We start from the raw sequence: 27257 nt of genomic DNA on the forward strand, positions 1-27257 counted from the left end.
ATTCATTATTGATACTCAGTTGACACACTTGTCCGAGACCTTCTTAGGTTGTTAGCACAACAAGTCCTTTGTCTCGCTGCCCTGCACTAGCTATGTTACTACAGGGCCAAAGGTAAAATGTTTAGGTATAGGCTACTCATAAACTTCTATAAGGGTAGCCTACATGATTACCTAGCCTTGTGTATAATTTCCCTGCAAGCTCAGAAATACGCAATACCTTGCTCTTGTTAAAGCTTTTAGAATGTATTCGTTTTTTCCCTTGGCCTTGGAAGCTAAGTGAGGATCCTATTACAGTGTATATAGCTAAGGATGTAGTAACAAAACCAATCAAAATATACAAGTGTCGGTATCATTTAGCTTAGGGCTGACCCCAATTAGTCGACTGGTCGAGTGTTTGGTCGTTAGGCTGTTTGTTCGACCGAGATTGTGTGTTACTGCTTGACTAAAACACATATTTGTGTGCCGATCTCAGTGAACTAATCCATTGCGGGGGCCTAGACTAAAAGCCAATTTACGCTTGATCCGAAAATGTGGGCGGAGGCTCCATATCGAGGGTCTGACACAATTGCGGATTCTCCAGAGGAATGCAGAGTCCAACTCGAGCTCTGTACAGTATTGCAATGCTCCTCCCAAATGTTGTAACAATGCGGAGGGCTCTGTATAGCTCCACATTGACATGATTGGTTATTGGTAGGTGGGGGCGGTAGATCTTGTATAAACACACATTCACTTACTTGACAACAGCTCTGCACTGCTATGTGAAGTGCAAGAAGTATGAATACCCTGACTTATGCTGAGGCCATATCACCGTAAATGCTGCATGGCCAATGCAGACGTCAGATTGACAATGCACAACGCACTTCTCTCCAGAATGCGCACTCTCCAGCCAACTTGTGCACATTCATTGTTTCATAACTTCATTGTGTGAATTGTTTGCGATTTATTGTTGCGAGTTCAAATCTCATCACTGACAACATGAGCATGTTAGCTAATTAGCAACTTTAACTACTTAATACATTTAGCTACTTTGCAACCTCTTAGCATGTTAGCTAACCCTAACATTAACCCTTTTAGTTAACCCTGACCCTTTAACCTAACTACTAATCTTAACCCTTTTATTTATTTATTTTTTTCACCTTTATTTAACCAGGTAGGCTAGTTGAGAACAAGTTCTCATTTACAACTGCGACCTGGCCAAGATAAAGCATAGCAGTGTGAACAGACAACACAGAGTTACACATGGAGTAAACAATAAACAAGTCAATAACACAGTAGGAAAAGTCTAAAAGTCTATATACATTGTGTGCAAAAGGCATGAGGAGGTAGGCAATAAATAGGCCATAGGAGCGAATAATTACAATTTAGCAGATTAACACTGGAGTGATAAATCATCAGATGATCATGTGCAAGTAGAGATACTGGTGTGCAAAAGAGCAGAAAAGTAAATAAATAAAAACAGTAAGGGGATGAGGTAGGTAAATTGAGTGGGCTGTTTACAGATGGACTATGTACAGCTGCAGCGATCGGTTAGCTGCTCAGCCGAGCTAGCCGAGCTAACCCATAGCCGAGCTAAAGTTAGCCACCTAGCTAGAATTATTAACATATTGTACGTTTTTCAAAATCATAATGTATTGTATAACAATATATTTTGCAAATTCGTAACATATAATACAAATTGTAATTCGTAACATATCATGAATTGGGTGATGGACATCCACAAATTAATACATACCATACCAGTGGCGGTCGGTGCCGCTTAAGATGAGGATGATTATTATTTATTTTTTTATGAGCATGGACATTTCTATTACAGCATATTGGATGACTCATTCGTATTCCATTCACCCAGCTCAATGTAACATTGATAGGTTTAGGCTACTGCATGATACTAAAATTTCCCCTGTACCCACCATGAGGTTGCTACAACCTACAATCTAGGTGCACAGGTCGAGAGAATTGAGTAATCAAGGTGACAGACAGTGACACATTCAATACCTCCTTGCACATTCTTGCCTGCATCTAGCTGATCTACGGTGTAATCACTAGTCCAAAATTGGCAACTTAGTTCATTGGACAAATTCAAGTATGTTTATCCCCATTCCTTTTGCTTTCGTTTAAGAAGCATTTTTCAACAGAATTGGAATGAATACACCCCTGATCACACGCAAACACAGTTCACTTTCATAGCAGCCATATAAAAAGAGCATGATCACTTTGCTCCTTTATATATATCATTCCATCTCGCAACCATATACTCGCTCTCCTCCTCTCACCTTTTCCCTTCGCTTGTGGACTTAAGTGCACCACAGATAAGCTGTCTGTGACCGGGCGAAAAAACCTTTCAAGCCAAACCATATCATGACTGCTAACCACTACGCAGAGCCTATATCATTGTCACCTCACAGTCAACATAGCTACTGGAACTAATGGGTTAGTAAACCCGCTACAATCATGCAGTAGTGTACAGTCAGAACGCAGTTTAACAGTTACAACGGCAGGCCCCGGGGGCAATACATTTATTAAACCAAAAGCTTACCTTGACTTGTTAAGAGTTCCAATTTTGGATAGCCATAGCCAGCTAGCTAACATAACATCCCTCTCTGTTTGAGCCAGGTGTTTGAATAGGCTAAACTAGCTGATGGCATTCAGCTAGCTAAATGAACATTTAAAAAAAAATCAACCAAATATAGCTAGCGCTCTTGCGTCTCCTTAAATTTTGGAAGAAATACATGTTCAAAACTGTTTAACAATTGTCTTTCTCTCCGAGTCAACTACTCACCACATTTTATGCTGTGCTAGCTAGCTTTAGTTTATACTTTCAGTACTAGATTAATTCTCAGATCCTTTGATTGGGTGGACAACATGTCAGTTCATGCTGCAAGAGCTCTGATAACTTCTGGAGGACGTCCTCCAGAAGTTGTCATAATTACTGTGTGAGTCTATGGAAGGGGGTGAGAACCAAGAGCCTGCTGGATTTTTTATTGAAGTCAATGCGCCCAGAGGACAGAGGCTAGCTGTCCTCCAGCTACAGCTTGGTGTGACCCTAGAGAGTGCTGCTGAGGCTACTTTAGACCTTCATTGCAAAACAGTGTGTTTTAATCAATTATTTGCAAAAGTTTTATCTAAAAAAGGACAACTTTAAATGTTTCAATATTTTTGTTTTTATGAAATTCACTGAGGATGGTCCTCCCCTTCCTCCCATGAGGAGTCTCCACTTTACCATACGAAACATATCATACTAAATGGTATCTCATATTTACGTACAGAACAATACGAAATGCTCTGACACCAGGTTGGTTAACCAGCTGGTAACAACATAGCCCAAGATGTACTCTTAAGGAGCCTAACTTTACTGTTACTTCTTAAGGTCCAAGGGCCTTATAAACTCTGCAAAAAAAGAAACATCCCTTTTTCAGGATCCTGTCTTTCAAAGATAATTCACAAAAATCCAAATAACTTCACAGATCTTCATTGTAAGGGGTTCAACAAACACTGTTTCCCATGCTTGTTCAATGAACCATAAACAATTAATGAACATGCACCTGTGGAATGGTCGTTAAGACACTAACAGCTTACAGACGGTAGGCAATTAAGGTCACAGTTCTGAAAACTTAGGACACTAAAAGAGGAATTTCTACTGACTCTGAAAAACACCAAAAGAAAGATGCCCAGGGTCCCTGCTCATCTGCGTGAACATGCCTTAGGCATGCTGCAAGGAGGTATGAGGACTGCAGATGTGGCCAGGGCAATAAATTGCAATGTCCGTACTGTGAGACGACTAAGACAGCGCTACAGGGAGACAGGACAGACAGCTGATTGTCATTGCAGTGGCAGACCACGTGTAACACCACCTGCACAGGATCGGTACATCCGAAAATCACACATGCGGGACAGGTACAGGATGGCAACAACAACTGCCCGAGTTACACCAGGAATGCACAATCCCTCCATTAGTGCTCAGACTGTCCGCAATAGGCTGAGAGAGGCTGGACAGAGCTTGTAGGCCTGTTGTAAGGCAGGTCCTCACCAGACATCACCGGCAACAATGTCGCCTATGGGCATAAACACACCGTCGCTGGACCAGACAGGACTGGCAATAAGTGCTCTTCACTGACGAGTCCCGGTTGTGTCTCACCAGGGGTGATGGTCGGATTTGCGTTTATCGTCAAAGGAATGAGCATTACACTGAAGCCTGTACTCTGGAGTGAGATCGATTTGGAGATGGAGGGTCTGTCATGGTAGGCAATCTCAACACTATATGTTACAAGGAAAACATCCTCCCTCATGTGGTACCTTTCCTGTAGGCTCATCCTGACATGACCCTCCAGCATGACAATGCCACCAGCCATACTGCTCGTTCTGTGCGTGATTTCCTGCAAGACAAGGAATGTCAGTGTTCTGCCATGGCCAGCAAAGAGCCCGGATCTCAATCCCATTGAGCACGTCTGGGACCTGTTGGATCGGAGGGTGAGGGCTAGGGCCATTCCCACCAGAAATGTCCGGGAACTTGCAGGTGCCTTGGTGGAAGAGTGGGGTAACATCTCACAGCAAGAACTGGCAAATCTGGTGCAGGCCATGAGGAGGAGATGCACTGCAGTAATTAATGCAGCTGTTGGCCACACCAGATACTGACTTACTTTTGTTCAGGGACACATTTTTCCATTTCTGTTCGTCACATGTCTGTGGAACTTGTTCAGTTTATGTCTCAGTTGTTGAATCTTGTCATGTTCATACAAATATTTACACATTTTAAGTTTGCTGGAAAATAAACGCAGTTGACAGTGAGACGTTATTATTTTTGCTGAGTATGTTATTTTCAGAGGTAGACTGGCCCTGGCAGCCAAACACTCCATCTATCGATTCTCAATTGTGATACGGTTCTAGAAACATAATACACAATTAACGTATACTGTTTTAACTGGCTTTATTACAGTTGCAGACTTTATTACAGTTGTATGTTGCAGCCGGCAACACGTTTATGGTGGCCTTCTTCGGTTACACACAGGTGTTCGGCGCATGCTAGATAGCTAATTAGTACAGGTGGTCCCTCTGTCTTCAGTAAACAGTAAACACGGAAATATAGCTGTGTGGGAAGACTAACCCTATAAAAAGGTGTGTATCAATGTAACATTTTGTTTTTTTGAGGATGGTTTCTCTGATATGAAAGATAAGGTCCTTATGCTTCACAAATCATACTGCAAGCAATGTGTGTTAATGTTCAGACAGCGGTGCTCCAAACAAAACTACCCAGACAATAAAACTTGTCCCTACAGATAAAACTCCCCCACAGAAGACGCCTTCGTCCAATGTATCTTCATGTGTAATGTAATATAACTTAGAGACATTATCAAGGGCTAGTAACAACTAGCTAACGTTAGTGAAGCGACATGATTTATGTTTATCCATCGAGCAAAAGCAACGCAATTACCGTTTCATTAACTAGCTAAAGTTAGCTATACATGAACGGAAAACACTTGGTAAACGAACAGGTTAACAAAATAATCATACATTAATAACAATTACGCATTTAGTTGGCTAGCTAGCATGCAGGGAGGACACCTACCAGAAACAACCACGGCTTCATTTGGTCCAACTGTAAGGCAGCTACCCATCTTGTTCCGGCGATATATCCTCACAAATATGCGTGAAACCCTTCTGTATTGTAATATACTTTGGTCGTGTGGTTAAATCGATTTTTAAAAAAAGTAAATATTCACAGCGTCTCTGCCACCTTCCTATTCAATCTCCTGCAAGCCCTCGCCTCAAGTCAAGACTGTGACGTAGCCTAGCTAGCAGCTAACGTTTGCCCTGCCCACTTCAGGGGCTCCCTCCCTTCCCATGCAGTGTGTACTCGTAGCCGCTAGGTAGTAGCATTTTCTAAACTGTACTGTCTTCGGTAATAACCAATGGTAGTAGCGAGCATCTACTGTCTATCTGACTAACGTTTCTCCCTGCCTGTCTGTATCAACGATGCACACATATGGAGCCAGATACTTGCCAAAAGGTTGAACATACATATCGTTAGGATTGTAACAAAATCCATACGTAAATTATTAGGATCGTAAGAAAAGCCATGCGTGAAATGAAGGTTACGTATGTAATCACGGTTATATGAGCTATATGGATCAGTCAAATATATTGGTATCAATCTGCGCTGGAGGGATACATCCGAGGTGAGGATTTACAGATTTACTCCCGTGTACACCTGTGTCATGGATGGGGTCTGCCCCTATATATAGACCCAATGGCCGCGACACACGTTCTCTACATCATTTTTGAAGCGCCTCTAGTACCGTAGAGGATTGGAGTGATCCATATAGCTCACATAACCGTGGTTACATATGTAACCTTCCATGTGGAAGGGGGGGTCTCGGCACAGTCCCCGGAAAGGGAGGCAACGTCCAGGACCGCTGAACCAACCGCAGAGGGAGGTTCCACATTTATCAGTGAGGGGCACTCCTCTCAGTAGAGCCCAGGAAGCAGCCACACCTCGTGTTGAATGTGCCACCACAGATCCCAGCACTGGCCTGCCAGCCAAGCGGTATGCTGTCATAATCGTTTCCACGATCCAGCGAGAGAGCCTTTGCTTTGATGGCCCATCCCCCAGGACTCTCTTACCATAGCAGACAAAGAGCTGGTCTGTTGTTCTCACTGACCGTGTCCGCTCCTCATAGGCAGCCAGTGCCCGCACAGGGCACAGCATGTCGGAGGGAGTCCCAGACTCCCCCGCCACTGCCGGGGGTTGTAAACAGACAGGATAAAAGAGATGTTCACATGCCTGTCTGACAGAACCATCGGGAGGAATGAACGGTTGGGACGGAGAGATATACTCCTCCCACCAGGGTCCATCCGGTAGCACTCAGAACTTACCAAAAGAGCATGGAGCTCACCCACCCTCTTCATGGAAGTAAATTATACCAAAAAAGCCACCTTCATAGAGAGGTGTTTCAGGGAGGCAGACTCCAGCGGTTCGAAAGGCGGCTTTGCCCAAGCTGCCAAGACCACATCCAGATCCCAGCTTGTCATTGAGCGGGTCCTAGGCGACAAACCCCCTTCATAAACCTGGAGACCAAGGGATGATGCCCCACTGGCCTGTCCATCCACCCCACATGGCAGGCCGATATAGCCGCCAAATACCTTCTCGGTGTAGAGGCTGCCAAGCCCTCATCCAAGCGAGACTGCAGGTATTGAAGGACATACTGCACCCCGCATGACTCGTGCACAACCTCAATACCAGTGCACCAAGAGCCGAACAACCGCCAGTGCAACTGTAGCCAGTACCTTTGCGCTCTGCATGGTGTTCATTATGCCCTCCTGTAGTCCTAACATGGACCATTGGTGCCGTTCAGCGGCCAAGCCCACAGACTGAGGCGGTGTGGTCTCGGATGCCACAGAGTTACCCCGGTCTGAGACAGCAGGGCGGGTCTCAGGTGCAGTTGCCAAGGTGTCCCAGACAACAGGGACAGGAGAAGGCTGAACCAGGGTCGTCTGGGCCAGTATGGGGATACCAGCATCCTGGTCCTGTCCAGCACAGCCTGGATCAGGGGAAAAGGGAGGAATGTGTAAAGCTCCAGCCCTGGCCAATGGTGAGCCAGAGCATCCAAGCCCAGATGTCCAGTGTGCATTGCAAACAGGTCCACCTGCGCCCTCCCAAACTTGGCCTACAGGTGCTGCACCCCCTGGGGATGTAGGCTCCAGTCCCAAGGTGGTGGTCCCTCCCTCAAGAGCATATTCGCTGCCACATTCAGGATGCCAGGTACGTGCGCTGCGCGTAGAGACTCTAGACGTCCCTGAGCCCAGAGAAGAAGCTCCTGTGCCATAAGATGGAGGTGGTGGGACCTCAGTCCACCCTGATGGTTGATGTAACCCACTACCGTTCTCACCAGGACATATCTTCCCTTCGGATGTGGAAGGAATGACCGCAGGGATAGCAGTACAGCTCGGAGCTCTAATGTATTGATGTGCCTGCCGCTCCAAGGAGGTAGCAAACAGCCTCTGGCCAACCTGCCCTTGGTCACATCCCCCCAGCCGATCTGGAAGGCGTCTGTGCTGACCAGCTCCCGGCGGCACATCCTCAGCATCTCCTCCATCCCCTGAGAGAAAGGAGCGACAGCGCCACCTCAACAATGCCCTGAGGCACTGTGCGATCACCCACAGCTGGCGGTGACGGTGGCGCTTTGGGTGCAGCCGGTGGGAGTTGAACCACTGTTGAAGAGGCCGGAGATGGAGCAGGCCCAGGGGAATCAGCAACGAGGCCGTGGTCAGCAAGCCCAACATGCATTGTCAGGGCAGATACCACCCACCCCTGCCGAAGGTGGTCAAGGCAAGATAAGATCGCCTGAACCCTTCTGGTGGGCAGGCGTGCTCTCATGAGGACTGATTCCAGTTCCATGCCAATGAAGGCCACCCTCTGGGTGGGCATCAGACAACTCTTCTTGTTGTTTACAATAATGCTCAGCCCGCCGATGTGGGTCAGGAGCATGTTTCTGTCTGTCTGTCGGGGCACAAATCAGCCAATCGTCCAGGTAATTGAGGATCAACAATCCTCAGGACGTGAGAGGTGCCAGGACAGTGTCCATGCACTTTGTGAAAGTGCGGGGTGCCAAGGAGAGGCCGAAGGGAAGAACCATGAATTCGTAAGCCGTCGCTTCGAAAGTGAATCGGAGGTACTGCCAATGAGCTGGGTGAACAGGAACATGGAAGTACACATCCCTCAGGTCCAGCGTCACAAACCACAGGGTCCCTGGACACGGCCTGTAAAATGTGGGCTGGGGACAGTATGTGGAACCTCAGTACCTTCAAGTACTCATTGAGGTTGCGGAGGTCCAGAACCATCGAAACCCTCTGTCTCTTTTTGGAACCACAAAATAAGTAGAACCCACCTAGCCGTTCTGATGTTTCGATCCTGCGGATGACACCATTGTCCAGGAGTTAGGAGATTTCCAGCCGCAGGGTTTTCTTCAGGGGGTCAGCCACCGTGGAATTGGAGTTGGTAGCCCTTTCAAGCATTATGGACAACACCCAGGGGAACTGGGGGCGATGAAGCCCTGCTGCCGGCTTCTGATGGCATGTCAGTCTGGTAGCCCCGCTCACGGTGGTGAACAGTGCCAGCATCGTCCCCCAGGAACTGCCTATCACTGGCCAACAGGGAACAGCTGTCGTCGCCATCAAAGCTATCAACCTCCTGACGCAGGGCATGTGCCCTCCGTTCAAGGTGGTCCCAGCTGTCCGACTCCTGTCCCCGTCCAGGACTAGCAGCAGATGGGCTCTGCCGGCGGTGGCTCCGGCCAAGCTTCCTGGGAGGGGTACTGGGGCCAGTAGAGGGACTAATAGCTCGCGGGCGCACCACTCCTGAGGGAGGGAGCTCGTCCCCAGCCTGAGCCAGAGCCTGGCCAACCCACTTGCGCATAGCCTTCAATCGCGCCAGGCGCAGGCGTTCTGAGAACACCACACAGAACAGGCATCCGGTAGGGCGCTCTACCACCCTCTCCGCGTGGCTCAAACCCAGGCAGTGCATACACAAGGTATGCGGATCCCCAGGGGGATGCCACCATCACCTCTCACAAAGTGAATCCATAAGCTCAGCCAAGCCAACAAGGCAACGGAGCAGGGGTCCGACGCCCTGGGAGAGCTTATGTCGTGACCTGCTTGGAGGAATAGGAACCCGGTGAGAGATAAATTACCCAGTACCTCTGCAAAAAACATGGAAGACCCGTGTGGGAAAAGCAGGCAGACAAAAAAACAGCAACCAGGTAATGGATTTGTTTTATCTGTTTTTTGGTTACGCCAACTGCTATGTTACCTAGCCGGTTTAATATCCAAGCAGTAAAACAGCACCATATGATGGAGTAATTCAGTTAAGGAACTCCAAAGTTAATGTCTCAACGTAGTGGAAAGCCCACCACAATATTATTTCACTCTGCAGGGGAAAGAACAAGAAAAAATACCTGCAGGTTAATTAGCAGAAAACCCGCACCTAAGGTGCGGTTAAAGCAATTCACAACACACACATGGAACAAGCCAGTTGGCAAGTTGTGTAAGGTAAATTACAGTTTGTGGCAGCAAGAGCCACCATACTAATGGATGCACACAGAGTCGTAGTGTAACGCTAACAAAACTCAAGTACGAAAAACCACAGGAGGAAGATACAGATCAACCCTGTGCAGCGAGTGGAGCACTCAAGAGGAGGGGCTGGCCATGTGGCCAGCTGCTCCAGGCTACAAACAGTCAGTGAGTATACTTCCACGCAAGATATTACACTTACCAGTGACTTACAAAGCGAACTTTCATAAGTTTGTACCACAAACCATACAGACGTCCGCGAGAAAATGAAGACAACTTGTGTCGCGGCCATGGGGTCTAAATATAGGGGCGGACCCCAGCCGTGACACAGGTGTACACGTGAGTAAATCTGTAAATCCTCACCTCGGATGTATCCTTCTGCCGTGGAGTGATACCAATATATTGGAGTGATCCAATACAGTGAAACATAAAATGAAACGTAAATGTTAAAATAGATCTGTAAACCCTATGTTACGACTATGAATGAACATTTACACGTTAAATTCTAACTTTACGTCTCACTTTACTCGGTTATAGATATTTTTTAATGTGTGCAAACTTTTGTCAATAATGTGGAATCTGCTAAATATATGAACCGGATGGAGCTAGTCGAAGTTAGCCCAGATGTTAAAGTTGCTTGGCAGCTTCCGGTTTCATTTCCAAAATAAAAGTCTAGAGCTTGTTTTAGAACAGCATTCAACAACAACATTATACCAGTAGATGATGTACTGTAGTATATTTTTTTTAAACAACATTTTTTAACTAGGCAAGTCAGTTAAGAACAAATTCTTATTTACAACGACGGCCTACACCGACCAAACCTGGGCTAATTGTGCACCGCCCTATGGGACTCCCAATCATGGCCGGTTGTGATACACCCTGGATTTGAACCAGGGTGTTTTTAGATGCCTACTAGCACTGGGATGCAGTGCCTTAGACCGCTGCGCCACTCGAGAGCCCTGAAGGCTTCAGCAAATTACTTGTGTGAGAAGGATAAAGACACAGAAGAGCCTTGTCTAGAATAACCGCCTGAGCTGCCAAATAGAAAGTAAATACAGAGGTAAAGACAGTTTCAAGTTCGATATTCGATGGATATTCGCGCTTTCAAACCTCAATAGCTTTCAAACCACTTGAGCCACATACTCCAAATACTGATGTTGGAATAATTGCGCACAACATTGCACAGGACATTATTTTCATGATTTAGACATTCATTTGCTTTCCATAGCTAATAAACATGTCTGCAGCGTCTTGTATTCATAGTTGAATTAGTTAGGGAGTGTGAACAAAGTACAAACTTTTTATACCTTCAAATTTCAATAGCTCCTTGGTCATGTAACATTCTTACTTCAAACAAGGTTCAGAATGTCCACTGACTACTCTTCTATATTGCACACCCTTTAGTTTGTCCATTTTCATCTCACATGGTTTTACATGAATTTTTCAAAATGTAGAATTTCAATAGCTCTTTGTTAATGTGACTTGGTGACTTCAAACAAGGTTCAGAAAGTCCACTCAGTGGGCATACACATTGAACAGCCTTTAGTTTGTCCATTTTTATCTCACATGGTTTTCCATTAATTTTTCAAAATGTAGAATTTCAATAGCTCCTTGGTCATGTGACCTAATGACTTCAAACAAGTTTCAGAATGTCCACTCAGTGGGCCTACACATTGCACACCCTTTAGTTTGTCCATTTTCATCTCACATGGTTTTACATGAATTTTTCAAAATGTAGAATTTCAATAGCTCCTTGGTAATGTGACCTAGTGACTTCAAACAAGGTTCAAAATGTCCACTCAGTAGGCCTACACATTTCACACCCTTTAGTTTGTCCATTTTCATCTCACATGGTTTTCCATTAATTTTTCAAAATTTAGAATTTCAATAGCTCCTTGGTCATGTGACTTAGTGACTTCAAACAAGGTTCAGAATGTCCACTCAGTGGGCATACACATTGAACACCCTTTAGTTTGTCCATTTTTATTTCACATGGTTTTCCATGAAGTTTTCAAAATTTAGAATTTCAATAGCTCCTTGGTCATGTGACCTAATGACTTCAAACAAGGTTCAGAATGTCCACTGACTACCCTTCTATATTGCACACCCTGTAGTTTGTCCATTTTCATCTCACATGGTTTTACATGAATTTTTCAAAATGTAGAATTTCAATAGCTCCTTGGTCATGTGACCTAGTGACTTCAAACAAGGTTCAGTATGTCCACTGACTACCCTTCTATATTGCACACCCTTTAGTTTGTCCATTTTCATCTCACATGGTTTTACATGAATTTTTCAAAATGTAGAATTTCAATAGCTCCTTGGTCATGTGACCTAGTGACTTCAAACAAGGTTCAGAATGTCCACTCAGTGGGCCTACACATTGCACACCCTTTAGTTTGTCCATTTTCATCTCACATGGTTTTACATGAATTTTTCAAAATGTAGAATTTCAATAGCTCTTTGTTAATGTGACTTGGTGACTTCAAACAAGGTTCAGAAAGTCCACTCAGTGGGCATACACATTGAACAGCCTTTAGTTTGTCCATTTTTATCTCACATGGTTTTCCATTAATTTTTCAAAATGTAGAATTTCAATAGCTCCTTGGTCATGTGACCTAATGACTTCAAACAAGGTTCAGAATGTCCACTGACTACCCTTCTATATTGCACACCCTGTAGTTTGTCCATTTTCATCTCACATGGTTTTACATGAATTTTTCAAAATGTAGAATTTCAATAGCTCCTTGGTCATGTGACCTAGTGACTTCAAACAAGGTTCAGAATGTCCACTCAGTGGGCCTAGACATTGCACACCCTTTAGTCTGTCCATTTCTATCTCACATGGTTTTCCATACATTTTTAGAAATGTAGAATTTCAATAGCTCCTTGGTCATGTGACCTAATGACTTCAAACAAGGTTCAGAATGTCCACTGACTACCCTTCTATATTGCACACCCTGTAGTTTGTCCATTTTCATCTCACATGGTTTTACATGAATTTTTCAAAATGTAGAATTTCAATAGCTCCTTGGTCATGTGACCTAGTGACTTCAAACAAGGTTCAGTATGTCCACTGACTACCCTTCTATATTGCACACCCTTTAGTTTGTCCATTTTCATCTCACATGGTTTTACATGAATTTTTCAAAATGTAGAATTTCAATAGCTCCTTGGTCATGTGACTTAGTGACTTCAAACAAGGTTCAGAATGTCCACTCAGTGGGCATACACATTGAACACCCTTTAGCTTGTCCATTTTTTATCTCATATGGTTTTCCATTAATTTTTCAAAATGTAAAATTTCAATAGCTCCTTGGTCATGTGACCTAATGACTTCAAACAAGGTTCAGAATGTCCACTGACTACCCTTCTATATTGCACACCCTGTAGTTTGTCCATTTTCATCTCACATGGTTTTACATGAATTTTTCAAAATGTAGAATTTCAATAGCTCCTTGGTCATGTGACCTAGTGATGTCAAACAAGGTTCAGAATGTCCACTCAGTAGGCCTACACATTGTACACCCTTTAGTTTGTCCATTTTCATCACATGGTTTTCCATACATTTTTCAAAATGTAGAATTTCAATAGCTCCTTGGTCATGTGACCTAGTGACTTCAAACAAGGTTCAGAATGTCCACTCAGTGGGCCTAGACATTGCACACCCTTTAGTCTGTCCATTTCTATCTCACATGGTTTTCCATGAATTTTTCAAAATGTAGAATTTCAATAGCTCCTTGGTCATGTGACCTAGTGACTTCAAACAAGGTTCAGAATGTCCACTGACTACCCTTCTATATTGCACACCCTTTAGTTTGTCCATTTTCATCTCACATGGTCTTACATTAATTTGTCTAAATTTAGAATTTCAATAGCTCCTTGGTCATGTGACCTAGTGACTTCAAACAAGGTTCAGAATGTCCACTCAGTGGGCCTACACATTGCACACCCTTTAGTTTGTCCATTTTCATCTCACATGGTTTTACATGAATTTTTCAAAATGTAGAATTTCAATAGCTCCTTGGTAATGTGACCTAGTGACTTCAAACAAGGTTAAAAATGTCCACTCAGTAGGCCTACACATTGCACACCCTTTAGTTTGTCCATTTTCATCTCACATGGTTTTACATGAATTTTTCAAAATGTAGAATTTCAATAGCTCCTTGGTAATGTGACCTAGTGACTTCAAACAAGGTTCAAAATGTCCACTCAGTAGGCCTACACATTTCACACCCTTTAGTTTGTCCATTTTCATCTCACATGGTTTTCCATAAATTTTTCAAAATTTAGAATTTCAATAGCTCCTTGTTCATGTTACTTAGTGACTTCAAACAAGGTTCAGAATGTCCACTCAGTGGGCCTAGACATTGCACACCCTTTAGTCTGTCCATTTCTATCTCACATGGTTTTCCATACATTTTTAGAAATGTAGAATTTCAATAGCTCCTTGGTCATGTGACCTAGTGACTTCAAACAAGGTTCAGAATGTCCACTCAGTGGGCATACACATTGAACACCCTTTAGTTTGTCAATTTTTATCTCATATGGTTTTCCATTAATTTTTCAAAATGTAAAATTTCAATAGCTCCTTGGTCATGTGACCTAATGACTTCAAACAAGGTTCAGAATGTCCACTCAGTGGGCCTACACATTGCACACCCTTTAGTTTGTCCATTTTCATCTCACATGGTTTTACATGAATTTTTCAAAATGTAGAATTTCAATAGCTCCTTGGTAATGTGACTTAGTGACTTCAAACAAGGTTCAGAATGTCCACTCAGTGGGCATACACATTGAACACCCTTTAGTTTGTCCATTTTTATTTCACATGGTTTTCCATGAAGTTTTCAAAATTTAGAATTTCAATAGCTCCTTGGTCATGTGACCTAATGACTTCAAACAAGGTTCAGAATGTCCACTGACTACCCTTCTATATTGCACACCCTGTAGTTTGTCCATTTTCATCTCACATGGTTTTACATGAATTTTTCAAAATGTAGAATTTCAATAGCTCCTTGGTCATGTGACCTAGTGATGTCAAACAAGGTTCAGAATGTCCACTCAGTAGGCCTACACATTGTACACCCTTTAGTTTGTCCATTTTCATCACATGGTTTTCCATACATTTTTCAAAATTTAGAATTTCAATAGCTCCTTGGTCATGTGACTTAGTGACTTCAAACAAGGTTCAGAATGTCCACTCAGTGGGCATACACATTGAACACCCTTTAGTTTGTCCATTTTTATCTCATATGGTTTTCCATAAATTTTTCAAAATGTAGAATTTCAATAGCTCCTTGGTCATGTGACCTAGTGACTTCAAACAAGGTTCAGAATGTCCACTCAGTGGGCCTAGACATTGCACACCCTTTAGTCTGTCCATTTCTATCTCACATGGTTTTCCATGAATTTTTCAAAATGTAGAATTTCAATAGCTCCTTGGTCATGTGACCTAGTGACTTCAAACAAGGTTCAGAATGTCCACTGACTACCCTTCTATATTGCACACCCTTTAGTTTGTCCATTTTCATCTCACATGGTCTTACATTAATTTGTCTAAATTTAGAATTTCAATAGCTCCTTGGTCATGTGACCTAGTGACTTCAAACAAGGTTCAGAATGTCCACTCAGTGGGCCTACACATTGCACACCCTTTAGTTTGTCCATTTTCATCTCACATGGTTTTACATGAATTTTTCAAAATGTAGAATTTCAATAGCTCCTTGGTAATGTGACCTAGTGACTTCAAACAAGGTTAAAAATGTCCACTCAGTAGGCCTACACATTGCACACCCTTTAGTTTGTCCATTTTCATCTCACATGGTTTTACATGAATTTTTCAAAATGTAGAATTTCAATAGCTCCTTGGTAATGTGACCTAGTGACTTCAAACAAGGTTCAAAATGTCCACTCAGTAGGCCTACACATTTCACACCCTTTAGTTTGTCCATTTTCATCTCACATGGTTTTCCATAAATTTTTCAAAATTTAGAATTTCAATAGCTCCTTGGTCATGTTACTTAGTGACTTCAAACAAGGTTCAGAATGTCCACTCAGTGGGCATACACATTGAACACCCTTTAGGTTTGTCCATTTTTATTTCACATGGTTTTCCATGAAGTTTTCAAAATTTAGAATTTCAATAGCTCCTTGGTCATGTGACCTAATGACTTCAAATAAGGTTCAGAATGTCCACTGACTACCCTTCTATATTGCACACCCTGTAGTTTGTCCATTTTCATCTCACATGGTTTTACATGAATTTTTCAAAATGTAGAATTTCAATAGCTCCTTGGTAATGTGACCTAGTGACTTCAAACAAGGTTCAAAATGTCCACTCAGTAGGCCTACACATTTCACACCCTTTAGTTTGTCCATTTTCATCTCATATGGTTTTCCATTAATTTTTTAAAATGTAGAATTTCAATAGCTCCTTGGTCATGTGACTTCAAACAAGGTTCAGAATGTCCACTCAGTGGGCCTACACATTGAACACCCTTTAGTTTGTCCATTTTTATCTCACATGGTTTTACATGAATTTTTCAAAATGTAGAATTTCTATAGCTCCTTGGTAATGTGACCTAGTGACTTCAAACAAGGTTAAAAATGTCCACTCAGTAGGCCTACACATTGCACACCCTTTAGTTTGTCCATTTTCATCTCACATGGTTTTACATGAATTTTTCAAAATGTAGAATTTCAATAGCTCCTTGTTCATGTTACTTAGTGACTTCAAACAAGGTTCAGAATGTCCACTCAGTGGGCATACACATTGAACACCCTTTAGTTTGTCCATTTTTATTTCACATGGTTTTCCATGAAGTTTTCAAAATTTAGAATTTCAATAGCTCCTTGGTCATGTGACCTAATGACTTCAAATAAGGTTCAGAATGTCCACTGACTACCCTTCTATATTGCACACCCTGTAGTTTGTCCATTTTCATCTCACATGGTTTTACATGAATTTTTCAAAATGTAGAATTTCAATAGCTCCTTGGTAATGTGACCTAGTGACTTCAAACAAGGTTCAAAATGTCCACTCAGTAGGCCTACACATTTCACACCCTTTAGTTTGTCCATTTTCATCTCATATGGTTTTCCATTAATTTTTCAAAATGTAGAATTTCAATAGCTCCTTGGTCATGTGACTTAGTGACTTCAAACAAGGTTCAGAATGTCCACTCAGTGGGCCTACACATTGAACACCCTTTAGTTTGTCCATTTTTATCTCACATGGTTTTACATGAATTTTTCAAAATGTAGAATTTCTATAGCTCCTTGGTAATGTGACCTAGTGACTTCAAACAAGGTTCAAAATGTCCACTCAGTAGGCCTACACATTTCACACCCTTTAGTTTGTCCATTTTCATCTCACATGGTTTTCCATACATTTTTCAAAATTTAGAATTTCAATAGCTCCTTGGTCATGTGACTTAGTGACTTCAAACAAGGTTCAGAATGTCCACTCAGTGGGCATACACATTGAACACCCTTTAGTTTGTCCATTTTTATTTCACATGGTTTTCCATGAAGTTTTCAAAAATTAGAATTTCAATAGCTCCTTGGTCATGTGACCTAATGACTTCAAACAAGGTTCAGAATGTCCACTCAGTAGGCCTACACATTGTACACCCTTTAGTTTGTCCATTTTCATCACATGGTTTTCCATACATTTTTCAAAATGTAAAATGTCAATAGCTCCTTGGTCATGTGATCTAGTGACTTCAAACAAGGTTCAGAATGTCCACTCAGTGGGCCTAGACATTGCACACCCTTTAGTCTGTCCATTTTCATCTCATATGGTTTTCCATAAATGTATCAAAATGTAGAATTTCAATAGCTCCTTGGTAATGTGACCTAATGACTTCAAACAAGGTTCAGAATGTCCACTGACTACCCTTCTATATTGCACACCCTTTAGTTTTTCCATTTTCATCTCACATGGTTTTACATGAATTTTTCAAAATGTAGAATTTCAATAGCTCCTTGGTCATGTGACCTAGTGACTTCAAACAAGGTTCAGAATGTCCACTCAGTAGGCCTACACATTGTACACCCTTTAGTTTGTCCATTTTCATCACATGGTTTTCCATAAATTTTTCAAAATGTAAAATGTCAATAGCTCCTTGGTCATGTGATCTAGTGACTTCAAACAAGGTTCAGAATTTCCACTCAGTAGGCCTACACATTGCACACCCTTTAGTTTGTCCATTTTCATCTCACATGGTTTTCCATACATTTTTCAAAATGTAGAATTTCAATAGCTCCTTGGTCATGTGACCTAATGACTTAAAACAAGGTTCAGTATGTCCACTGACTACCCTTCTATATTGCACCCCCTTTAGTTTGTCCATTTCCATCTCACATGGTCTTACATTAATTTGTCTAAATTTAGAATTTCAATAGCTCCTTGGTCATGTGACCTAGTGACTTCAAACAAGGTTCAGAATGTCCACTCAGTGGGCCTACACATTGCACACCCTTTAGTTTGTCCATTTTCATCTCACATGGTTTTCCATAAATTTTTCAACATTTAGAATTTCAATAGCTCCTTGGTCATGTGACTTAGTGACTTCAAACAAGGTTCAGAATGTCCACTGACTACCCTTCTATATTGCACACCCTGTAGTTTGTCCATTTCCATCTCACATGGTCTTACATGAATTTTTCAAAATGTAGAATTTCAATAGCTCCTTGGTCATGTGACCTAGTGACTTCAAACAAGGTTCAGCATGTCCACTCAGTAGGCCTACACATTGTACACCCTTTAGTTTGTCCATTTCCATCACATGGTTTTCCATAAATTTTTCAAAATTTAAAATTTCAATAGCTCCTTGGTCATGTGACCTAGTTACTTCAAACAAGGTTCAGAATATCCACTCAGTGGGCCTACACATTGCACACCCTTTAGTCTGTCCATTTCTATTCCACATGGTTTTCCATGAATTTTTCAAAATTTAGAATTTCAATAGCTCCTTGGACATGTGACCTAATGACTTCAAACAAGGTTCAGAATGTCTACTCAGTGGGCCTACACATTGCACACTGTCACGCCCTGACCTTAGAGAGCCGTTTTATTTCTCTATTTGGTTAGGTCAGGGTGTGATGTGGGGTGAGCATTCTATTTTTTGTGTTTCTATGTTTTGGCCGGGTATGGTTCTCAATCAGGGACAGCTGTTTATCGTTGTCTCTTATTGGGAATCATACTTAGGCAGCCTGTTTTGCCACCTTAGGTTGTGGGATGTTGTTTTTTTGTTAGCTCTGAGAAGCCTTCAGAACGTGACGTTCGTTATTCTTTTCTTGTTTTGTTTGGGTGTTCTGAGTAAATAAAGTATCATGAACACGTACCACGCTGCACCTTGGTCCACTTCTTTTGACGAGCGTTACACACACTGATGTTTGTATACTTTCATCTCATGCTATTAGACTTAAACCTGTAAGCTTTGCAGGCCTTTCATTTTACATGGGTGTTTAAAAAAACTTTTAAGTCAACAAATGTTCCATCCTCGCAATAACTATCTTTCACATGGACACTGAAATGATCCGCAAATGGCTGTATGTGGAATGGATCAAGGACAGGGGAGGTGTTCAAACAGAGGTTCTTAAAGGAAGGCGCACAGGTAGGCCTCATGAAAAACAGGGTTTCATATGCTCTTTTTAATCACAGTAATAGGCAGTGATTTGTCAGTCACAGTGAGCTTGATAACGTGAAAGAATCCTTTTTATAGCATCACTTTCATACACTGTACATTAAGACAAATCCTTCTACGTTGAGTATTAGAACGCAGTTTACATAACCTGATAATGACTTGATATTTGAGTGCATTCACAACAAGCCACCTGCAGACAACTTACAAAATGCAATAGTGCATTTGAGGGTTCGTTTTTCTGATGAAAATAGTTATTTGATGCATGGCCTACTATTTCTAACTGGGAAAATAAATTCCTACGTCTTTTTGAGTAAAATTATTTTTCCAAAATTGATTTAGGTACATTTTTGTGAAGAGGTATGAGGGTTGTGATATGGGTAATTTAATAGTAAAATAATTTAAGGGGTCAATACATTTCTATATTGCTTCCCCAGTATCTGCATGAACCATCAGGCCAAGTGTTTTTGGTTGACCCTGCTTGACAGAAAGAGAAGGAGGAATCGGAACACGCTGCATTCAAATTCAGGTCTTAGTTATTCCATTGTACTGGATCTAATACATATTAGCATTTTACATACATTCATAAGTGTAATAGTTTTTATTTTATTTTTTTATTTTATTTTTTTAAAATAATTTTTATCCCATTTTCTCCCCAATTTTCGTGGTATCCAATCGCTAGTAATTACTATCTTGTCTCATCGCTACAACTCCAGTACGGGCTCGGGAGAGACGAAGGTCGAAAGCCATGCGTCCTCCGAAGCACAACCCAACCAAGCCGCACTGCTTCTTAACACAGCGCGCCTCCAACCCGGAAGCCAGCCGCACCAATGTGTCGGAGGAAACACCGTGTACCTGGCCCCCTTGGTTAGCACGCACTGCGCCCGGCCCGCCACAGGAGTCGCTGGAGCGCGATGAGACAAGGATATCCCTACCGGCCAAACCCTCCCTAACCCGGACGACGCTATGCCAATTGTGCGTCGCCCCACGGACCTCCCGGTCGCGGCCGGCTGCGACAGAGCCTGGGCGCGAACCCAGAGACTCTGGTGGCGCAGTTAGCACTGCGATGCAGTGCCCTAGACCACTGCGCCACCCGGGAGGCCCTTAAGTGTAATAGTTTTTTATGACATACTGTGAAAAACTCTCTTGGATGCTGGCTCTGTCACTTTCAGACATGCGCAGAGCAGACTTGAACCACAGGGGTTCTCTGTAAAGAGAGAGTTTCAATTGGCACCTTTGACCTGTATGTTTTCTCTCCTGATTAGCTCTGTGGTGCACAGTCTGGCAGTCTGACTAAAGTGCCAGAGGTATGAGGAGAGACATCCTCCTTTGTATTTATGGGAACAAATATTTCCTAACACTTTGGATCCTATTCTTGGACAGTTAGAAGACAAAATGCATCAATGTAACAACAAACAAAATATGACTAATTACTGTCCATTAGTATCCTCAACCTTGTGGGTCTATGGGTGTTTGGGCCAATAAAGTGCCAACTCAATTCTACCACTGACTAGTCTCTCATGCCCCTATGAACGGGGACACAGGGAAATAGTTTTTAATCTAATCCAGCCCTTTTTTACTGGAGTACACTAACCCCTAATTGGGGCTCTTTTCTTGACACATAGTAGCAGTTTACCAGATAAGAAGTCAAGAAGAACAAAAAGTAGATTGTTGTAAGCGTGTATTACATCCTGTGCTGGCCCCATTGTCATATCCATTCTGGATTCTGAGTGGTAAAATCATAGCTGAAAAATGCCTCTGTATGTGTATACATTTTCCGCCAAGACGGAACTGCCAAAGGGGGTGGAGTTGCAATCTACTGCAGAGACAGCCTGCAGAGTTCTGTCATGCTATCCAGGTCTGTGCCCAAACAGTTCGAGCTTCTACTTTTAAAAATCCACCTTTCCAGAAATAAGTCTCTCACTGTTGCCGCTTGTTACAGACCCCCCTCAGCCCCCAGCTGCACCCTGGACACCATATGTGAATTAATTGCCCCCCATTTATCTTCAGAGTTTGTAATGTTAGGTGACCTAAACTGGGACATGCTTAACACCTCGGCCGTACTACAATCTAAGCTAGATGCCCTCAATCTCACCCAAATTATCATGGAACCTACCAGGTACAACCCCAAATCCGTAAACTCGGGCACCCTCATAGATATCATCCTGACCAACCTGTCCTCTAAATACACCTCTGCTGTCTTCAACCAGGATCTCAGCGATCACTGCCTCATTGCCTGCGTCAGTAATGGGTCCGCGGTCAAACGACCACCCCTCATCACAGTCAAACGCTCCCTAAAACACTTCAGCGAGCAGGCCTTTCTAATCAACCTGGCACGGGTATCCTGGAGAGATATTGACCTCATTCCGTCAGTAGAGGATGCCTGGTTATTCTTTAAAAGTGCTTTCCTCACCATCTTAAATAAGCATGCCCCATTCAAAAAATGTAGAACCAGGAACAGATATAGCCCTTGGTTCACTCCAGACCTGACTGCCCTTGACCAGCACAAAAACATCCTGTGGAGTACTGCATTAGCATCGAATAGCCCCCGCGATATGCAACTTTTCAGGAAAGTTAGGAACCAATATACACAGGCAGTAAGGAAAGCAAAGGCTAGCTTTTTCAAACAGAAATTTGCATCCTGTAGCACAAACTCCAAACAGTTCTGGGACACTGTAAAGTCCATGGATAATAAGAGCACCTCCTCCCAGCTGCCCACTGCACTGAGGCTAGGAAACACTGTCACCGTTGATAAATCTACGATTATCGAGAATTTCAATAAGCATTTTTCTAAGGCTGGGCTTGGTTTCCACCTGGCTACCCCTACCCCGGTCAACAGCTCTGCAACCCCCACAGCAACTTGCCCAAACCTCCCCCATTTCTCCTTCACCCAAATCCAAATAGCTGATGTTCTGAAAGAGCTGCAAATCTGGACCCCTACAAATCAGCTGGGCTAGACAATCTGGGCCCTCTCTTTTTAAATCATCCGCCGCAATTGTTGCAACCCCTATTACTAGCCTGTTCAACCTCTCTTTCATATTGTCTGAGATCCCCAAAGATTGGAAAGCTGCCGCGGTCATCTCCCTCTTCAAAGGGGGAGACACTCTATACCCAAACTGTGTTTATTTGCGAAATTGTAATTATTTCGCCACTACGGCCTATTTATTGCCTTACCTACCTAATCTTACTTAATTTGCACACACTGTATATAGACTTTTGTATTGTGTTATTGACTGTACATTTGTTTATTCCATGTGTAACTCTGTGTTGTTGTTTGTGTCACACTGCTTTGCTTTATCTTGGCCAGGTCGCAGTTGTAAATGAGAACTTGTTCTCAACTGGCTTACCTGGTTGAATAAAGGTGAAATACAAAAATACAAAAATACTGTATGTGGGAATGTCTAATGTCCGTCCTACATGTAGTGTTGGTACATGGAATATTCCTCAACTGTATATATCATAAATTGCTTTTGCAAATTGAAGTATTATGTTCAACAACTGTGTTAAGAGAATTATGTTCTCAATGTTACTACTCAGTCTGCTAGATCAGGATTTGTAAGATACTGATTGAAATGAAGCAGACAGAGGCCCAGCTAAAATAGTCAATAAGGTTTATTCACGGGAACGTTCTAAAGTCAAGAATACAAAACAATTAATTGTTCCGACACACATTCACACTAACATTAGCACACAATGTCCTGCTACGCACACACATTCACACTAACAGAAGGTATCCTACGCACATACTGTCTCACTACCCAGCCGACAGAGATTAGGGAAACCCTGAGACGTACTCCCCGTTCTCTCCCAAATCTCTAGTCAGGTCGGCGTCGAATTTTGCTCAGACAGTCTGTGTTTGAAATACCATAAAGACATAAACATTAGCTATATTGTTTTACACTAATTATGACCAGGACTACACATTTATTGATTATGATTTTATACATTCTAATCAATTCCATACAATTATATGTTTCAGGGTGGAATATTCTAATCATTCAATTAACAGACAAATCCCATTAACAAACTGACATTTTCAGATATTATTTTGACAAACACACTTTGGTGCTTACAATTCGTTATCTATTGTCATAGATTTTGTGGGCACTGTCATCTGTGATCTTTGTCTTATGACTTTCTTTAAGCACGTACTGATGAAACTGTCACTTAATATTTTTTTCTTAAAGTCTACAAACGCTCTACAGTCGTGGCCAAACGTTTTGAGAATGACACAAATATTAATTTCCACAAAGTTTGCTGCTTCAGTGTCATTAGATATTTTTGTCAGATGTTACTGTGGAATACTGAAGTATAATTACAAGCATTTCATAAGTGTCAAAGGCTTTTATTGACAATTACATGAAGTTGATGCAAAGAGTCAATATTTGCAGTGTTGACCCTTCTTTTTCAAGACCTCTGCAATCCGCCCTGGCATGCTGTCAATTAACTTCTGGGCCACATCCTGACTGATGGCAGCCCATTCTTGCATAATCAATGCTTGGAGTTTGTCAGAATTTGTGGGTTTTTGTTTGTCCACCAGCCTCTTGAGGATTGACCACAAATTCTCAATGGGATTAAGGTCTGGGGAGTTTCCTGGCCATGGCCCCAAAATATTGATGTTTTGTTCCCCGAGCCACTTAGTTATCACTTTTGCCTTATGGCAAGGTGCTCCATCATGCTGGAAAAGACATTGTTCATCACCAAACTGTTCCTGGATGGTTGGGAGAAGTTGCTCTCGGAGGATATGTTGGTACCATTCTTTATTCATGGCTGTGTTCTTAGGCAAAATTGTGAGCGAGCCCACTCCCTTGGCTGAGAAGCAACCCCACACATGACTGGTCTCAGGATGCTTTACTGTTGGCATGACACAGGACTAATGGTAGCACTCACCTTGTCTTCTCCGGACAAGCTTTTTTCCGGATGCCCCAAACAATCGGAAAGGGGATTCATCAGAGAAAATGACTTTACCCTGGTCCTCAGCAGTCCAATCCCTGTACCTTTTGCAGAATATCAGTCTGTCCCTGATGTTCTTCCTGGAGAGAAGTGGCTTCTTTGCTGCCTTTCTTGACACCAGGCCATCCTCCAAAAGTCTTTGCCTCACTGTGCGTGCAGATGCACTCACACCTGCCTGCTGCCATTCCTGAGCAAGCTCTGTACTGGTGGTGCCCCGATCCCACAGCTGAATCAACTTTAGGAGACGGCCCTGGCGCTTGCTGGACTTTCTTTGGCGCCCTGAAGCCTTCTTCACAACAATTGAACCGCTCTCCTTGAAGTTCTTGATGATACGATAAATGGTTGATTTAGGTGCAATCTTACTGGCAGCAATATCCTTGCCTGTGAAGCCCTTTTTGTGCAAAGCAATGATGATGGCACGTGTTTCCTTGCAGGTAACCATGATTGACAGAGGAAGAACAATGATTCCACGCACCACCCTCCTTTTGAAGCTTCCAGTCTGTTATTCGAACTCAATCAGCATGACAGAGTGATCTCCAGCCTTGTCCTCGTCAACACTCACACCTGTGTTAACGAGAGAATCACTGACATGTCAGCTGGTCCTTTTGTGGCAGGGCTGAAATGCCATGGAAATGTTTTTGGGGGATTCAGTTCATTTGCATGGCAAAGAGGGACTTTGCAATTAATTGCAATTCATCTGATCACTCTTCATAACATTCTGGAGTATATGCAAATTGCCATCATACAAACTGAGGCAGCAGACTTTGTGAAAATTAATATTTGTGTCATTCTCAAAACTTTTAGCCACGACTGTACATTTATTCATTCTGTGATAGGGTTGGATCCTATATGCTACTTTTATTGTCCTGTAAATGGTTCAGTGCCTATAATTTAGGCTGTGTGTAGAATGGGGCATAAAGGAAATTAACTCTACTAATAAATTACTACTAGATTATAGTGATAAGGAAAACAGCATACAAATTTGGCTTGTGTATTCATTTGCCTATAACTAATCATAATTCCATTATTTTTACATAAAGAGAATACTGCAAAATGAGAAGATCCTGCCATGGAAAAGACGACTGGGCGGACATAAAGTGTAAAGGAGGGGAAATAACTCACACCATGCAGCAGGACACCTTCAGCTGTGGGGTCTTTATAATGCAGGCTTGATAGTTATATTTTCAATAATGAATGGTTAGCTGTTATGTGACAATTAGGTCAAAAACTATTTTATTTTTTGGTGTAGATGGCCAAGGAAGTTGCACAGAACTTCCCCAACATCCCCTCCCAAATTGATATGGAAATTTCAAAAACACATGGAGCAACTGCGAAAAGAAATGGCTGAGGACATACTAAAAATGTCTGGTAATGACATTTACCTCAAAGTAAACGTAAATTCTTTATTTTATTGTAGTTGTGTGGGACAGCCATATGTTCAGTTCATGCCTATGATTTCAGAGTTCAACAAAGCCAACAACTGCTTCATGTGTGCCACTGATAAAGAACCTGGATGTGGCCCAAAGACTGACTGGGTTAGTAACTTTATTTAACATGTTTATAATCTTTTGACAACAGTGACGGCATGTAAGACAATTTATGATATAACACAATGGATGGCTAATTTGTCATTCATCATACTGCATTGATATTTGATATTATTTATAACATGTTACGCTTTGTTTTGATTGAATGTTTTGCATGCCAACTGAGGTTCCATGTGCTGTGCCTAGGAATGAAGACAAGAGTTCAACTGAGTAAAGAACACAAACTGGAAGTGCAGTCTGTTGTTGAAAATGTATGCTATAACCTATCCACACTGAAGAGGCTCTGAAATGTACATACACCAGGGATAAAGAGAAAGTTAACACTGTGAAATGTTTCATACTTAATTGAAGTTAAGTGTCTGTTGACATGTTGGAAAAGATTAAAGGTCTACAATTTCTTTTTAATTTGTCAATATTACATTTGTATTCATTGATTTACTGGCCACCATTACTGTGGTTACATGTTCAGTATATGTATTGACCAGCAAACCCACTGCAGCCTACCTCACCAGCTCACTCCATCCCTGCTTTGGACAATTAATAGCATGACTCTCGTACTTTGCCCTTTTCCTTTATAGTTGATATTAACGACGAAAGTAGATATTATCTGTCTCTCTCCTATTGTGTGCCACTGTTAAATACTGTGGAAAAATAAAAAACAGGGGAAATAAGTACTTAGAACTACCAATTATTGTAGATAAATATTAAAGAAAAGAGTAAACACAACACTGGAGTGAACCCCCTAATTGTCAAACTAATATTAATGTGCAACAATATAGAAGATACATGACTAGAGGTTATGCAATATGGGTGTATATCCACTGTATGCTTCTTAGGTGTGTAATTGACATGACCAAGGAGCTATTGCAAATTTGAAACTATGAAAAATGTACGTTACACCGCATGATTTTACAGTACACAAACAAGAGTGTGCAATATAGAAGGGTAGTCAGCGGACATTAGGTCACATGACCAAGAAGCTATTGAAATTCTACATTTTGAAAAATTTGTGTAAAACCATGTGAGATGAAAATGGACAAACTAA

General features: G+C 42.2%; 1 protein-coding gene and 1 long non-coding RNA gene across 2 annotated transcripts in view; one reads left to right on the top strand and one right to left on the bottom strand.

Moving 5' to 3' along the window:
• The window catches only part of flot2b (flotillin 2b), a 35837-nt gene extending 30067 nt beyond the window's left edge, over positions 1-5770 (bottom strand). Inside the window, exon 1 of the mRNA XM_038961281.1 lies at positions 5564-5770. Within this exon, the coding sequence (XP_038817209.1) occupies positions 5564-5612 (49 nt within the window). The 5' untranslated portion in view covers positions 5613-5770. The remainder of the gene's footprint in view (positions 1-5563) is intronic.
• A 13896-nt stretch (positions 5771-19666) lies between these two features.
• On the top strand, positions 19667-26332 carry LOC120018864. Its single transcript, XR_005472269.1, has 3 exons — positions 19667-19685; positions 25915-26033; positions 26127-26332. It is a non-coding gene; the product is annotated as an uncharacterized LOC120018864 (long non-coding RNA).
• Positions 26333-27257: the final 925 nt, after the last annotated feature.

Source organism: Salvelinus namaycush, chromosome 23, assembly GCF_016432855.1.
Source record: "Salvelinus namaycush isolate Seneca chromosome 23, SaNama_1.0, whole genome shotgun sequence".
Taxonomy (NCBI): Eukaryota; Metazoa; Chordata; class Actinopteri; order Salmoniformes; family Salmonidae; genus Salvelinus; species Salvelinus namaycush.